This window comes from Cydia fagiglandana, chromosome 9, assembly GCF_963556715.1.
Source record: "Cydia fagiglandana chromosome 9, ilCydFagi1.1, whole genome shotgun sequence".
Classification (NCBI taxonomy): domain Eukaryota; kingdom Metazoa; phylum Arthropoda; class Insecta; order Lepidoptera; family Tortricidae; genus Cydia; species Cydia fagiglandana.
In genome coordinates this window covers 2065228-2082764 of record NC_085940.1, presented here as the reverse complement: position 1 = coordinate 2082764, position 17537 = coordinate 2065228, and the positions used below count along the sequence as shown (strand labels likewise).

General features: G+C 43.6%; 1 protein-coding gene across 1 annotated transcript in view; it reads right to left on the bottom strand.

The window, feature by feature from the left end:
* LOC134667211 (protein shuttle craft) overlaps positions 1 to 17537 on the bottom strand; it is a 57083-nt gene that overhangs the window by 2111 nt on the left and 37435 nt on the right. Inside the window, exons 8-17 of the mRNA XM_063524539.1 lie at positions 16822 to 16946; positions 15894 to 16021; positions 15252 to 15405; positions 13962 to 14158; positions 11701 to 11825; positions 10888 to 11106; positions 10374 to 10463; positions 9033 to 9231; positions 500 to 652; positions 35 to 159 (exon numbers count right to left, since the gene is read on the bottom strand). Coding sequence (XP_063380609.1) covers positions 35 to 159; positions 500 to 652; positions 9033 to 9231; positions 10374 to 10463; positions 10888 to 11106; positions 11701 to 11825; positions 13962 to 14158; positions 15252 to 15405; positions 15894 to 16021; positions 16822 to 16946 — 1515 coding nt within the window. The remainder of the gene's footprint in view (positions 1 to 34; positions 160 to 499; positions 653 to 9032; positions 9232 to 10373; positions 10464 to 10887; positions 11107 to 11700; positions 11826 to 13961; positions 14159 to 15251; positions 15406 to 15893; positions 16022 to 16821; positions 16947 to 17537) is intronic.

Sequence of the window (17537 nt, the reverse complement as noted above, 5' to 3'; positions counted from 1 at the left end):
ATAAGGTGTAGTCTGTGTAGTGGTTTATACTGACTTATTGTTCGCGGCGGCGGCGGCCGGCGCGGGCGCGGCCGGCGCGCGCAGCACGGGGCCGGGCACGCGCCGCTTGCCGGTCTCGCGCGCCAGCACTTCCAGCACGCTCATGGCTGGCAGCCACGACTGAAACATTCATAATAATTTGACAACAAGAAAATAAAACTAGGCAAAATATCGGTCCCGAGCGAAGCGAGTGTGCGGAACGACGCCATCTAGCGTGAAGTTCGTCAACTAAAGCGAGGCATCCGGTAAAAAATACCACAACTAAGAGCACAATGTTCATGCTTTTGTTGGGTCATTATTTCAAGGAAAATCTCAACAGCGCGATGCAGGATTCCGGCTTACACGGACAGCGCCGTCTAACGTGCAATTAGTTAACTAAAAGCGCAGCGCTCAGTTTTTCGTTTATAGCACACAACGCTGCAGATTGCTGTCCTGCTCGCACTAGCAGTGTTAGACATACCTTCTCCTTGTCGGCGGTGGCGACGACGTTGCGATTCGGCTCGGCGTCGTACGCGACAGACTCACAGCCGAACTGCTCGCACATCTCGTGTATGAACTGACGTTTCTGCCAGTTGCACGACGGGAACGAGTGGGCGCGTGTCTTTTGTTTCGACTGTGAAAAAATTGTAATTTTAGCTTCTTCGTATGTATTTTAGTCCATGGTTATTTTATGATAATGCTTTAAGGCCGAGCCGCACCGGCTTGCGTGTGCGTGACGTGCGCGTGTGCGTGCGCTAAAATGTTGGAGCCGCACACCCACACGTCACGCAAGCGGTGTGCCGTCTCTCATAAGGATCTGTATACTACAACGCCGCACGCGCACGTGCACGTCACGCACACGCAGCCGGTGTGCACAGGCCATTAAACGCTTCACACACCTTACATCGTCGTAGAGATCGCCATAAGCCCTTAAGAAATTGCATATGTGATGCGATTGCATATGATTGCGATTGTAATGAATGTAGAATAAGTGACGAAAGCAGAATAGGACTAATTTGGGAACTTGACGAGGAACGAATGGGGCGACCCAAGACGATACCATCTGTTTGGCTGTTTAATGGGCCTGTGCCTTCATTTGATATGGCCATTTCAACTTTTAAAAAGTTTGGAACTCGACAAATAATGGAATTAGTATGCAACATTGCAGTCCCAAAATCGAGACTGCAATGTTTTTTACTTTTTAATTTTTGACTGACCATAAACTACGCGCTTTGCAACCTATTTTTTAGATGGCAAAGTCGACTTTGCCGTCCATTTTTGAGAAAAATTGTATGTTGCCTTTATCTTTTATTTTTGGTCTCTTGTACTTTCTTTTTGTCCTTTGTTATTATTTACTGTGTCACAAAGCATGTAAGTTGTGGTTGAATAAAGATTTTATCTATCTATCTATCTATCAACATCAACATCAACATTTATTCCGCAAATAGGCCACAAGGGCACTTTTACACGTCAACATTGAATTTACATAAAAGCAAAAATAATAACATCAACAATTTTATAAAATAAAACTAACAATTCAATCTAACGTATTACAATTACTAAGAGATGTATATGGTCTCTTAATGTCGAATTACATACAAAATACAGATAAAAAAACACACACAAAAAAAATCTATAATATTTAGAGGTGTAAATGTCTCTAGGTGTCAGAACTATAAGATTATATAGTTTATCAAGTTATCCTTAGAGATGTATAAGGTCTCCAAGAGTCAATATCCTGTATAATTAATACATTCATTAAAAGAAAAGAAACATACGAGAACAGAATGAGGCGTCTCACTGTAATTAATTAATAAAAGTTACTAAGTATAATAGCTCGTGTTAGCTTAACAGACCGTCTCCACAAACAGCACCCGTTCACGAGTATGACGCGTATCTCAGCCATCGCCTCCCTCAACCTTCATTCGGGAAAGTGGCGACCCGATCAACAACGCCACCGTAAGCAAAGACTTTTAAGCGAGCATGACATGTTCAAGCTACCGGCCTATATTAATATTAAAATAGTAATAACATGTAGCTGTAAGACACGGCATTTTGTGCTCATATGTTACATAAAAAGACAGTAATATAGCTTCACATAATGTGAGGATGCTATGTGAGGGAAAGATTCGACGGTGACAGCCTCGAAAAGCTTTTTGTGACAGGCAAAGTGGATGGGAAAAGGCCTGGACGTGGACGCAGTCCAATACGTTGGTCCGACCAGATCCGCACCGCTCTCGACTCCACAGTCCACAGGGCTCTCCACACCGCCAAGGACGGAAACAGATGGAAAGAAATTTTGAGAGAGAAGGTGAATCAGAAGGGAGGTCATGACCCTCATCACTGAGGACGCAAGGAGGAGATATAAAATTTAGAATTTCCTGACGAAATTCCTATTTCCGAATATTTTTCCTGACATTCATATTTCTGACGACGACGACAGGGGGGGGGGGGTCTAGCGTTGGCCACCCGATTGAGCCGATTAGCCGCGTTTTATTAAATTTATTATTTATATTAATTTAAGTAAATAAGACGTACTTTATAAAAAAAGTCTATCAATTCAAAAAATTCCTGACATTTTTGTATTCCGTCCCCATTCCTGACAAAAGCCCAAAATTCCTGACATGTCAGGGAAATTCCTGTCATCTGGTAACCCTAGGTGTAATGCACGAAGGTTGATATTGGGCTGCAGCCGCGCGCGTCAGTTGACGTCTTCGACGTTCAAAAGGTTAATGCCAAAGTCTTGAATACTGCGGTCCAGTCCCTATCCTATATTGTGAGTGCCTGTTCCCGGACACATTTTGAGACCTGCTGATGCAAGATATAATTCCAATTTACCTATTCCATCGTCGGACGTCCTGTACAGTCGCCATCAGATATATCGGAGCGGCCAAGGTGCTCACAAATATCTGAACCCGCCTCTATTGTCAGGGCGTTAGAGTTCGTGTTCAGATATTGTGAACACCTTGGCCGCTCCGATATATCTGATGGCGACTGTACATACCACTTTTCACACGAAGTGACGTAGGTACCTCGTCATTTCTCGTATGAACTTGTATGTACTAAGGTATGATCGTTTTTAGGGTTCCGTACCCAAATGGTCAAAACGGGACCCTATTACTAAGACTCCACTATCCGTCTGTCTGTCACCAGGCTGTATCTCGTGAACCGTGATAGCTAGGCAGTTGAAATTTTCACAGATGATGTATATCTGGTCTAATATTTTATTGATTCCATATTTGCAATTGTATTTTGTAATTTTTGGTTAGTTTTATTACTTGTAAAAATATGACTTGTAAAAGTGCCCCTGTGACCTATTTGCTGAATAAAAGTTGGATGTTTGATGGAATGCGATTGTCTTAATTCTCTGATCGATACGGTCTAGATGTCTTAAACGCACAGAATAAGTAATAGTACTACCGTGCAGAAAGGACAATTCCTACAACGCCGAAGTTTGACAGCGATTCAGGGTAGAATAATGATATCCCTTTCTAACTTATGGCACTATCCCTTTCGGCGATTTAGGGATGTCAAAATTCAAGTAATTATCTTATCTGTGGTCGTGCACGCAAAGGGATCTCAAGTGGTGTCAACCCTAATAGTTGCTCGGAGCAATGTTGAGCCGAACGGAGCCGAGTTTGCCCGAAGTCAGGATTGCCTCCCCACTGGCAAGAGTGAATATACAGGCTGTGACTGAATCAAAGCACAACCAACAATAGCCCCTTAGGCTACGTTTCCACCATAGATGTGCAAGGATGTGGAACGAGGGATGTGTATGTTAAGAAGCATTAGAATCACTTCATTTAATTTACCTATCCTCGCTTAGCGCAGCTCTGAAATAGTTGTTTGTTTTACAAGGGGGCAAAGTTGTTGTTTAACCGCACGTGCTAATATTGATACCCGAGCAAGCGAAAGATCCCAAAATTGAACCACGAGCGTAGCGAGTGGTTCGAAAAATGGAATCTTGAGCGTTGCGAGGGTTTCAATGCATGAAGGTTAAACAAAATTTGCCCCCGAGTGAAACACAAAATTTTTCACCACACCAACCCGAAGCAAATATGAAATGAAAATGTTAAACAAAATCAAACCAAATTAAATCTAAATGAATGTTATTAAATATTTATCATCCAAAATCATCATTTAAAAGTAAATTCTACCAGCAAACATAAGAAAACAACTCAAAATTTGCATTTGATTACTTTGCCTCACATGTGAATAAAATGCCACTTTGCTATCAGTTTTTGAAGTGCAAAGTAAGCCTTTTGATTTGGTTTGATTTTGTTTGATATTTTACAATTAATATTTGCTTCGGGTTGGTGTGGTAAAAATTTTTGTGTTTCACTCAGGGGCAAATTTTGTTTAACCCTCGTGCTTTGAAACCCTCGCAACGCTCAAGATTCCATTTTCGAACCACTCGCTACGCTCGTGGTTCTATTTTGAAATCTTTCGCTTGCTCGGGTATCAATATTAGCACGAGCGGTTAAACAACAACTTTGCCCCCTTGTAAAACAAATAACTATATATTCCTTCTTAATAAACACATTCCTCGCTACGCATCCTCCCACATCTCTGGTGGAAATGCAGCCTTAAGCTCTGCTGTCGGTTTCCAACAGGTGAGACTAGAGTAAATCGTAGATCAGTTAACAATACATAATAAAAGTTGTCTAAGGAACCCTAAAATACTTAATACCAAAAGTAATAAGCGGCTACGGAATTCAACACTAAGCTAGGCCTAACATGTTTTTATTGTTAAGTTCTTTTTGCTGTCCTGGATAATTTATTTATTATTTATTTATATAATATGCATCTGAAATATTCAGTCCGTTTTAGTTTTTGCTCACAAGTTTTTGTTTACTTTTCTAAACCATGTTTGTATTATGAACAGTATTTAAGTACTGTTGAAGCGTATTATGATTGTTTTATATATATTTTACAATGAAATAAATTTTATCTTTATCTTATCTTTCTTTGCGTTACAAATTAAATGATTCACACTTCAAAAATAACCTAAAAGGCTTGCTACACGGTCGCCGACAAGCCCCCAGACCGCGTGGCCTTGGCCGGTCCCGGACCGTGTAGACAGTTGTTACCAACAAAATTTGACCAAAACTGTCCAAGGACAGACCAAGGTCAGACGGTTAGAAGGCTCGTCGGCGACCGTGTAGCAAGCCTTTAAGTCCCAGAGTCATTTTTGCAGTTTTGCAATTAAGATTTTAGAACATTATTTTTCCATTTAAAAAGAAGATTAAGGACTTGAGTAAAAAGAAAAAAAGACCAAAATGATTAAAAGTGATTTTATTATAAGAAAGGACAGTACAAACTATTAAACAATGGAACGTTAGTTTCTGATGTATAGATATTGGTTAGTAACTAATATTAGTTTAAATATTATTTAGTTAACAAAAAAATAATGTTCTATAGTATGTAAAAAATAAAACCGGCCAAGAGCATGTCGACCTATGCTTAGAGTAGGATCCGTAGTTACAAAGATTCGATTTACAATTAAGAGTTTTGACGGTTAAAATAAAATATTTTGCCAACCCTCTGAATGTAACCATGCTACATTTATATCACCTGTCACTATGCCCGTCAGTTTCGCACTTGCATACTTGTTAGAACGTGACAGGCAGGTGACAAGCGATAAAAATGCGACCGTGCTACGGACGCAGTATTTGATTAAACATGAATCATTCAATTTAACTCATATACCGGGTGTGGCCTGTAATATGAGCAAAAAATAAAACCGTAGGCTGTACTCCTCATATTGACCAACATTTGTTCAGCGACTTTTAAAAATTACTTGTGGTTTGATATTTAATACACTTTAAAGTTTATTCTAAGACGCAATGTATTGCGAATTTTGTTATGTTTAAGGCGTGAAAAGCAACGTCAATCACAATGATATGGTGTGGCGATGGAGTCAATTGAAGATAATATTTATTTTGTATGAAGAATAGAGACTCTAAATACTTCATAATTTTTAAAAGTTGTTGAACAAAAGTGTCACCGTTTGAGGAGTACAATCTATGTTTTAATTATTTTCTCGTGTTACAGGCCACACCCGGTACATGACTACAAAAATCAGGGCGCCCGGTATGATATTAATAACCGATTAATTTAGAAATGTTTGCTGGCTTGAAATTGCAGACCAACAGAACTCTTTCGTGGTCAACTATTTAGCTTACTAAAATAAGAATATATTGCTGATCGGTTAATTGATACCCCTAACCCGAAGCGGCCCACCATACAAGATAAATTGTCTATTAAATTTGAATGAATAGTAGTACGTAATTTACTAGGTACCAGTGGCGGAGCGTCCATAGAACTCGATTCCCATCGGCTTTTCTGATATTCAAGCTCTTGGGCCATTTCCTTTAAAATTATGAAGAAAAGGAAAGGCAACTTAGCTACGGCTTGCCTACGAACAATCTAGACGCGCCGCCACTGCTAGGTACTATTATTATTTTGAACCCCAAGATGTTGAAAACAGTGGCGTAGCGACGGCGGTACATGAATAAGCGCTAAGACGCAAAAGAAACGTGGCGGCCATATTAAATTTGACGCCATTTTTAACAAAACTAAACGCTTTAATTATTTTGCCCGCCCCAGCGGTGAAAACGAAAACCAACACTACGTCACTGCTTAACGGCTCGGCCACGACATTGAGCGACTTCCGACGGCGGCAGCGATAACCATAGGTTGGAGCGAGACACAGCGATCGGACCTTTCGTTCCTACCTATGGTTGTTTTGTGTTGGTGTATGGTTATGTTGTGGCCGAGCCGTTAAGCCGGATTTCTCTTAAGGCTCCTCTTCACGTTGGGCCAACGCCAACGGGGGACGCATTTATACGTCAGAGGGAGCAAGTGATATTGCTATCTCATTCTACCGCATGGCTGCGTCCCTCGTTGGCGTTGGCGTTGGCCCAACGTGAAGAGGAGCCTTTACGCAGTGTGCATCACTGAAAGGTGAACGCAACGGTATTAAATGTATGAAACCGATTAACGTTCTGATGCGTCACGATCACGACACAACACAACACGACACCAAGGCTCGGAACCGGTTTTTTCTTCATACAAAAAATACCGGTATTATTAAGTAATAATAAATATATAATAAAATAATCTTATAAGTTTTAAAATAACATTAGCAAATTTAATCTGAATTATTTTTGGCGATGGGTAGATGGGGGCGGTATCTCAGGTCGTGGGTTAGGAGGGGGCGGTATCTCAGGTCGTGGGTTAGGAGGGGGCGGTATCTCAGGTCGTGGGTTAGGAGGGGGCGGTATCTCAGGTCGTGGGTTAGGAGGGGGCGGTATCTCAGGTCGACGGCTAGGAGGAGGGGTTATCTCTTGTCGACGGATACGAGGGTGCGGTATCTCTTGTCGACGGCTAGGAGGAGGGGTTATCTCTTGTCGACGGATACGAGGGTGCGGTATCTCTTGTCGACGGCTAGGAGGAGGGGTTATCTCTTGTCGACGGATACGAGGGTGCGGTATCTCTTGTCGACGGCTAGGAGGAGGGGTTATCTCTTGTCGACGGATACGAGGGTGCGGTATCTCTTGTCGACGGCTAGGAGGAGGGGTTATCTCTTGTCGACGGATACGAGGGTGCGGTATCTCCTGTCGACGGCTAGGAGCGGGGGTTATCTCTTGTCGACGACTAGGAGGGTGCGGTATCTCTTGTCGACGGCTAGGAGGAGGGGTTATCTCTTGTTGACGGCTACGAGGGTGCGGTATCTCTTGTCGACGGCTAGGAAGAGGGGTTATCTCTCGTCGACGGCTACAAGGGTGCGGTATCTCTTGTCGACGGCTAGGAGGAGGGGTTATCTCTTGTCGACGGATACGAGGGTGCGGTATCTCTTGTCGACGGCTAGGAGGAGGGGTTATCTCTTGTCGACGGATACGAGGGTGCGGTATCTCTTGTCGACGGCTAGGAGGAGGGTGCGGTATCTCTTGACGACTATCTAATATCGTTCGAGGGACTAAGATTTCTTGCGAACTATAGCCTAAAAAGTCTTGCTGAATAAAAGTTGGGTATTGTCGACTAGGGGAGGTTTCTCGACGCATTGGAGGAACTATTGCAACTGCCCGGGCCGGTTTTTTTCTAGCGAGTTGGGGTTGCAGGTCTGTTTTATTGTCAAGACGGGGTGGCAGGTCTGTTACCTTGTTACTTATTGGGGGTTGCAGGCTGTTACATTCTTGGCTAGTTGGGGTTACGAGTCCGTTATCATCATGGCTAGTTGGGGTTGATTGTCTGTTACTTTCTTGCCTAGTTGGGGTTACGAGTCCGTTATCTTCTTGGCTACTTGGGGTTGCCGATCTGTTACCTATTTGGTTAGTTGGGGTTGCGTGTCTGTTACATTCTTGGCTAGTTGGGGTTGCGTGTCTGTTACTTTCTTGCCTAGTTGGGGTTACGAGTCCGTTATCTTCTTGGCTACTTGGGGTTGCCGATCTGTTACCTATTTGGTTAGTTGGGGTTACGAGTCTGTTACTTTCTTGGCTAGTTGGGGTTACGAGTCCGTTATCTTCTTGGCTACTTGGGGTTGCCGATCTGTTACCTATTTGGTTAGTTGGGGTTGCGTGTCTGTTACATTCTTGGCTAGTTGGGGTTGCGTGTCTGTTACTTTCTTGCCTAGTTGGGGTTACGAGTCCGTTATCTTCTTGGCTACTTGGGGTTGCCGATCTGTTACCTATTTGGTTAGTTGGGGTTGCGTGTCTGTTACATTCTTGGCTAGTTGGGGTTGCGTGTCTGTTACTTTCTTGCCTAGTTGGGGTTACGAGTCCGTTATCTTCTTGGCTACTTGGGGTTGCCGATCTGTTACCTATTTGGTTAGTTGGGGTTGCGTGTCTGTTACTTTCTTGGCTAGTTGGGGTTACGAGTCCGTTATCTTCTTGGCTACTTGGGGTTGCCGATCTGTTACCTATTTGGTTAGTTGGGGTTACGAGTCTGTTATTTTCCTGGCTGGTTGGGGTTGATCGTCTGCTACTTTCTTGCCTAGTCGGGGTCGCGTTTACCTTCTTGGCGAGCTGCACCAGCTCGGTGAGCTTGTCGTGCACCTGGCGCGCGAAGGCGGGCTCGCGGGCGGCGAGCGCGCGCACGTGGTCACTGTAGCGCGGCTGCAGCTTGGCCGACACGTCCGGGTTGCGGATCTGCAGCGCCAGCGCGAGGCGCCGCGTGCGCGCCTCCACGCGGCACTCGTCGTCGCATTCCAGTCTGTAAACATGTTAATTATTGTTGCACAGTGCTATAGAATTATAATAGTTATTTGTTTTACAAGGGGGCAAAGTTGTTGTTTAACCGCTCGTGCTAATATTGATACCCTAGCAAGCGAAAGATTCCAAAATTGAACCACGAGCGTAGTGAGTGGTTCGGAAAATGGAATCTTGAGCGTTGCGAGGGTTTCAAAGCACGAGGGTTAAACAAAATTTGCCCCCGAGTGAAACACAAAATTTTTCACCACACCAACCCGAAGCAAATATTAAATGTAAAATATCAAACAAAATTAATCCATATCAAATTCAAATGGATGTCATTAAATATTTATCATCCAAAATCATCATTTAAAAGTCAATTCTACCAACAAACGTAAGAAAACAACTCAAAATTTGCATTTGATTACTTTGCCTCACATGTGAATTACTGATACCAAAATGCAACTTTACTATCCGTTTTTGAAGTGCAAAGTAAGCCTTTCCGAGCTGGTGTGGTGAAATAGTAGTTTGTGTTACAAAGGATCAAAATGATATATTTCCGTCAAGGGCGTACATTGAATCCTGAATGAAGCAATGGATTCTAAAGTAGAATCCTGAGCGTAATGAGGGATTCAAGTGTTAATGCCCACGACGAAATAATTTTGATACCGTGTGACACATACTGCTTTTCACATCAACTATGAGGAAAATAAAAAAAATCTTAGTGTTGACACAATCTGATGCTTAAACAGACTATTTAAGCTAAAAAAATAATGTACAAATAGTGTGCTTGAACAGAAAAGTCACTTTGATCCCTCCTAGCAGGGAAGAAAAGTGCCACCTTGATCCCTCCTAGCAGGGAAGAAAAAGCTCTTTTCCGAATAGGTGGTGTGAAAAATATTTTGTCACATAATACTATCATAACTAATAATAATTAGGTATAATTAGGTATAGTATTTTGTTTTAATAACGTATGACCAGGCCGTGTAGCCAACATGCCATCGATTAACGTTCCGTAGCGAACGAAACGCAACTGTCACTGTCGCACTGATATGAAAGAGTAATAGAAACACAAAGTGTTTCGTTGTCGTAGCGATAGCGATTGTCACCTTGGCTAGGCCGACAGTTAACAGAGTTAAATGAGTGATAAAACATAGAAATTACGTTTTGAGCATGGCGGCGGGGCGCTGAACTTCCGACAAATCCACAGAACCGCCTTCTTGCATCTTCGACGCGGCCAGCGCACTCATTATTCTGCAAAAAATACTTCAATCAAATTCAATAGATACCAAATAAAATAAATAGTAGATTGTAAAACAAGAGCATAAAGCGATCCATTTTTAAGTACAATTTTCTTTAGTCTAGAATAAATACGTTAAAGTAAACTAAAATATTTGATATTTTTGTATATTTTACTCAAGCATAAATGTCCATTTTTATCCTCGACTATAATAAATTCACTCGGATAAAAATGGATCATATCTATGAAATTTGCAAAATATCAAGCATTTCAGCCGTATTCGAACAATGAGATACGTCAAATACTAGATTTTTAGAGAAGAATATGTTTGAAGAAACGTCAATTTTGACACTTATTTGACACTGACATATATATTTGATGTATCTCATTGTTCGAATACGGCTGTTTAAAACAGTAACAATACAATATACCACTTACTTGGCTAGATCTCGAGCGTTCTCATGACACGATCGCTCGGCAGTCCGCCTCCCGCACGGGCAGGTAGCTCGCACAAGCTTGCGGCACGGCGCGCTGCTCGGACAAGCTGGCTTGTCAGCTTTGTCGCCCTTGTCACCTTTGTCGCTGTCGCCCGAGTGGCACGGAGCCGCGCAGGGGTGCCCGCAGCTTGGACGCTTCTCGTTGCATGGCTGAGTGCATCTGAGTGTAGACACATGCCGTTTATATTCATATTCATTTATTCATAAAATTACAAACTTTACATGTCAAAAAGGGTTATTCATTAATTAGAAAGTATAATTGTTTTCTATGTATTTTATTTATAACGTCGCATCATTAAATCTGAAATTGCACTTTATATTTTCTTTCTTACTCAATCTGTAATTAAATAACATACCAATTGCGATGGACAACGGTTCTTTAGTTAGAACGTAAATTTAAAATATGTACATAATAAAAACACCAAACTGAATATCTATATATGAAATTGTAGTCAAAAAATTGTCATTTTCCTAAAAAAAAAAAAACAATGAATAGATGGACAAATTCAATCTTTCAACATCTGCGTAGCTTGGTTAGGGCCACGAGCATCATTCACTAACCCGGGGTTAACTGGTTAAACCTGGAGTTGTCATGATTACCAGTACAATTTGACACAGGGTTAACGGTTTAACCGATTAGGTGGCACTTGAAGCAATAAAATCAGAGAGTCGCGAAGCCATAATTCTAATTTTAATAATAAAAAATAGTTAACAGAGGTTTTCTTTAGGATTTGCAATTTCCAAAAGTACATACTTGCCGGCGTCGCACGGGCCTTTGTGGCACGTCTTTTGGCAAGTGTGCTTGCCGCAAGGTAAAGGTTTGCCGCACGGCAGACCGCACGAGAACTCTTCTTGCGAGCACGGGATCGTCTTGCGTTCCTGTACAATATGGAATAGATTAGTGATTGGTTTGATAAGCCAAGCGGCAATAGTATTTAAATTTCGAGCATTTGGTGTTTATTTGTGGTGTTTAAATAAAAATCAGGAACGGCTGGAAGTAAGGTTAAGATGCTTGCAGAACCTTAATTTTGAAATAGTGATAATTTTCTGAAATAGTATTTTTTTTAAGTATAATATATTGTAAGACACTTTTGGATGAAGTTTCATAATTTAGAGAGTCAAAACCGGATAAGTCCGAGTCTGACTCGCCCGCCGAGGGTTCCGTACTTTTTGTATTTGTTGTTACAGCGCAACAGAAATACATCATCTATGAAAATTTCAGCTATCACGGTTCATGAGACAACACAGCAACAGACAACAACATGTGGCAACAGACAGATGGACAGACGGACAATGGAGTCTTAGTAATAGGGTTCCGTTTTTACCCTTTGGGTACGGAACCCTTAAAAGAAATGTCTAACATAGGTGACAAATAAAAGAGAGTATGATATATAAACTAAATATGAAGTATTGTTGTGTTTGTAGCTTCTTAGGGCCAGTTGCACTAACCACAGTTAACAGACTGATCAACGTCAAGCAGTAGAGGTCTATGAAACTTTCCATACAATAAAATTTAGCGAAAGCTTTAACGGTGACAGACGGTTTAGTCACAGTACAAGAACAGTAGTGAATCTTCATAGAAATGTGGCGCTGCCGGCTTGAATGTGTGCGTGCGCGCCGGACGCCGTGTACGCACGCGCTGCCACGCACACATTAGCATAAAATACGGGGGAATACGGTGGCGGCAGTGTGGGCTGTACCGCGACTGTGATCGCGTGCATTCGAGTACGCTGCCCACCCGCTCGCATTTGTCTGCTCTCGGTAGGCCTCAGTACAGCTCGCCGGAATTGCATCATAAGTCAGAAACGCACATGTGACACCCTTAATATAGGAACATCCATTGCCTACGAATACCGCTTAGCGTTACTTGTTAGTCTCCATAGGCTACGGTGGCTAAAATCGAGAAAAAAAAACTCTTTTCTCCAATATGCTCGGAAATGTTCACCTTACTGTAGCAAAAATAGTACGGGAAGTTCTTCGTTAATGTCAAACTCTAACTAAAAAACATCAAACTATCGCTGTCCTGTTCTAGCGGTAATAACTTATTACTGTAGTGTTTTTTACTTTTTAATAATAAAAAACGCAAACAGCCAATTATTATTGCCGTGAGCCGCTTCTACACGACCCGATCAGCTATCATTTCACGTGTATGATCGTGCGAATACTGCTTAATAAAATCAAAGATTATTTTTATATTTTTTTTAAATCTCATCCGTGTTCATAAAGCTTACATAGTTTGTCAAAGGACTTTCTCATTTCAAACATAGACAAAGAGAATCATACTATCTTTGTCTTACACTAGTACTAGCACCCAAAAGAAAAGGATGGGTGTAGTTTTCCTGGTTCTTACTGACTGAAAAGTTGGTTTGACAAACTATATTGCGCAATTATATTGAATGAACGAATATTGAATGGTACTGAATGGCAGAATAAGTTTGTGCCTTTAACTTTTAAAAATTAATTAAAGAGGGAAATTGTTTTTGACATTTTGGATGTGAAGGTTTGATTTGAGTGATGCTTGATGCTTAAATAATAATTATTTTAGCTTATTTCCTCGCATGTTTGGAGAAAAGCACTATATATGCCTCGGCAGGAATAGCAATTCGTGGATTCGTCTTCTTTGTCGGACTCCGCTTCGCGTCGTCCGACAAAATCGAAACTCATCCACGAATTGCCCTTTCCCGGCCTCTGCAATAATGTACTATTAAAAATTGAATTTAGCGCTGCACAAGTACCAGGGCCTCATGAGTTACGAGAAGGTGTCGTTGACCAACCCGCCGTGGGGCGCGGGGCGCGGCGGCCGGGTCGCGTATCAGTATGAAGGTACAATAAAAGTGACAACCCTAAGCGCCAACGCAAGAGCAGGCAAATAACTTGCCGAGCGGCCTTAGATTCACTACTGTTCTTAGTGTACTGTGGTTTAGTGCAACTGACCCTCTCTCGAGTCGCGGACGTGATAGAATGCTTTTCGAATGACGATCAGACCACTGAGACTCCAGGGCTTAAAATACATACCTCGTGTTGACCGTGGCAGCGCTTGGCCGTGAGCACGACGCAGGGCGGGCACGGGCCGGAGTGGCAGGCGTGCAGCGCGGGGTGGCCGCAGGCGCGCGGCCGGCGGCACGGCGCGCTGCACGCGGGCCGCTTGGCTCCACAAGGCACCGGGGGGAGGATCACCTCGGCGCCGCACTCGCAGCTCAGCTCTTCGAAACCTGGAGAGAACAAGATTATTCATTGTTGTTCCCTCTAAATTAAAACCTCAGCCGAGATTCATTCGGATAAGATTTTCTAGCATCGAGTTGAACAGTTTATTAAGAGAAATAAATGCACAGATGTGCCTGTAGGCTAATTGAAAAGTAGAATTATAAATTAAAATAGATGTTATAGATAGAGAAAAAATAACCAAGCCCTCGAATGGCCGAGGTGGCATATATCTTCGTCGCACCATGCGTCCATTTAGGTCTTACACAAAAAATACAGCTAAAAACCGATTTTAACATACAAACACCACTGTCCCATATCGTGAGTGACATTATGATGGTGAATGGAAGAACATGGTCATTTTTTTTACGATGGCGGCCATGACAATACTCACTGGCGCGGGTGCAGGGCGGGCAGTGGCCGGTGTGGCAGAACTGCTCGCAGCGGTGCAGCTGGCAGGCCAGCGTGCGGCCGCACACGACGCCGCAGCGGTGTGTGGTGGCGGCACAACGGCGGTGTGTGGAGACAGTACTCACTGGCGTGGGTGCAGGGCGGGCAGTGGCCGGTGTGGCAGAACTGCTCGCAGCGGTGCAGCTGGCAGGCCAGCGTGCGGCCGCACACGACGCCGCAGCGGTGTGTGGTGGCGGCACAACGGCGGTGTGTGGAGACAGTACTCACTGGCGTGGGTGCAGGGCGGGCAGTGGCCGGTGTGGCAGAACTGCTCGCAGCGGTGCAGCTGGCAGGCCAGCGTGCGGCCGCACACGACGCCGCAGCGGTGTGTGGTGGCAGCACAACGGCGGTGTGTGGAGACAGTACTCACTGGCGCGGGTGCAGGGCGGGCAGTGGCCGGTGTGGCAGAACTGCTCGCAGCCGTGCAGCTGGCAGGCCAGCGTGCGGCCGCACACGACGCCGCAGCGGTGTGTGGCGGCGGCACAACAGCGATGTGTGGAGACAGTACTCACTGGCGCGGGTGCAGGGCGGGCAGTGGCCGGTGTGGCAGAACTGCTCGCAGCGGTGCAGCTGGCAGGCCAGCGTGCGGCCGTACGCCACGCCGCAGCGGTGTGTGGCGGCGGCACAACAGCAGTGTGTGGAGACAGTACTCACTGGCGCGGGTGCAGGGCGGGCAGTGGCCGGTGTGGCAGAACTGCTCGCAGCGGTGCAGCTGGCAGGCCAGCGTGCGGCCGCACACGACACCGCAGCGGTGTGTGGCGGCGGCACAACAGCAGTCGCGGCAGCGGTGACGGCCGCAGGACAGTTTCTGTAAGAAAACATAATAATGTTGAATGTTAAAACGTCTATGTTTTCCCTGAAAACAAAATATTGCCGAGGAAATCATTTACAATTAGCATTAATAAATATCGAAAAAAAAAAAACTTTCGTCAGTTTTTTGACAGAAACCGAATCTTCGGCAGAAACATGATTTTTATGCCGAAACTGTTCCAATGCGCATTGCGTCTCACTCTCTCATTCAGCAAAATGTGATACCCGAATATACATTGGATCAGTTTCGACCAATAAATTGGACAGGTGGAATATTGCAATACCGCCCTTAGCTTTAAGGTTAATTAAGGCAAATATAGCTTTATTTAGGGTCGGTTGCACAAAACTGTTCGTATCGTTAAAGAGTTCGCTAAATTTTTATGTATGAAAAGTTTCACAGTAAAGCGCTGGGGCACGCCGGCTGACGTTGATCAGTCTGTCAAATGTGGTTGGTGCAACTGGCCCTTAGTGAAGTTTCTCCCTCACCTTATTGCATTTCTTCTGACAGAAGACATTGTCCAACATCTGTGGAAGCTCGGAGCAGGGCACCTCGCGGCTGGAGTGCCCGCAGCGGCACGGCAACAGCGTTTTGTCCGGACACACGGGGCAAGCGCCTGCGTAGTCATTGTCAATGTTATAAAAAAAAAACAACGGCAGAAGTGAAAACTCAATGACATTGTAACAGTTTTTTGATCAGGTCACGTGTCCATCTTACCTCTTACGAATCTTACGGTCACGTGACCTGTCGCGAGTTTAACATTTTTTCCCCATCACAAAAAGTGCACAGCGCCGCTAAAGAAGTTTTCACTTCAAAAATTCTATGGGTACTTTTTACAATGGATCCTTATTAAAACAAATTGTGCGCATTAATAAAACAAAAACAAGAGCGAAGTGCGTAGATATAAATAGGCTTTCTACGTCTGTCTGTATGTGCTATTCCCCCATAAAATGACATCATAAGTACGCAAAGCATGTGCATAGGAATAGTAAGCTGTTAAGGCGGTGTTGAGGTCGCTCGCATGCTTTTGTAATTCGCGTGCTACATACACTTTCCAATTAAATTGCAGTCAACGAATCCTAGAAGAGGAGCGGTATCTATCTACACATTCTAATTTTATATTATTGAAGGTGAAATCAATATTAAGGGGCGTTTTTTGAGGCCTAAACTGTAAGATATTTGTTTTTGAAAAATGTACTTCCAAATTGTGATTTTTTCAAAACTGTCTGTTTTGGATGGTCATTCTCAGACATATTATAGTTTACCTTCATGGCACTCCAGTTTGCAGAAGTGCCTGTCTCCTTCCGGGCCGCACGGGAGCGGCTTGGCGCAGATATTCCCGCACAGTGGTATCGGGTCCGTGCAGGACTTGCGCTAGTCTGTGGGTAGCCTGTGTGATCTACAACTATAGTCTACCTTCGTGGCACTCCAGTTTGCAGAAGTGCCTGTCGCCTTCCGGGCCGCACGCGAGCGGCTTGGCGCAGATATTCCCGCACAATGGTATCGGGTCTGTACAAGACTTGCGCTTGTCTTTAGGTAATCTGTAACAAAAATGTTTGCTAATGTAATAATTTTAGCACATTGTGATCATAAATATGTTAATTTGTCAATGTAATATCAATTAATTGGTGTAAATTCTATGCGAGCTAATTTGGGTCTGAGCGGGTTTAAAACAGTTGAACATTTTCTTTCAGTTCTGGTTTTCTAGTTCCCTAGACTGGCCTGGCCCCGTAGACAACATACCAATCGCTAACGTTTCGTAGTACGGAACGTAACTGTCACAGTCACAGTCACATTAAGGGGCTATTCATAAATTACGTCATTTCAAATTAGGGGGGGGGGGGTCTTGACATGGGATGACGGTAGAATGAAGGAAGTGGAAATGGAAGGGAATGGAGGAGGAAAAGGGGTCATTTAAAGCTTGATTTTTGGATGATTATAGGGGGGGGGGGTCAAAAATCGATGACGTAATTTATGGACAGCCCCTAATATGGAAGAGTGATAGAGACAGAAAGCAAGCGATCGTCATCTTGGCTAGGCCGCCTGAATGGAATAGACTGGCATAAAAAAAATATCACAAAAAAAAAAACAACGGGTTGCACTCCGGGAGTGCCGGCAGAAGTGAAAACTCG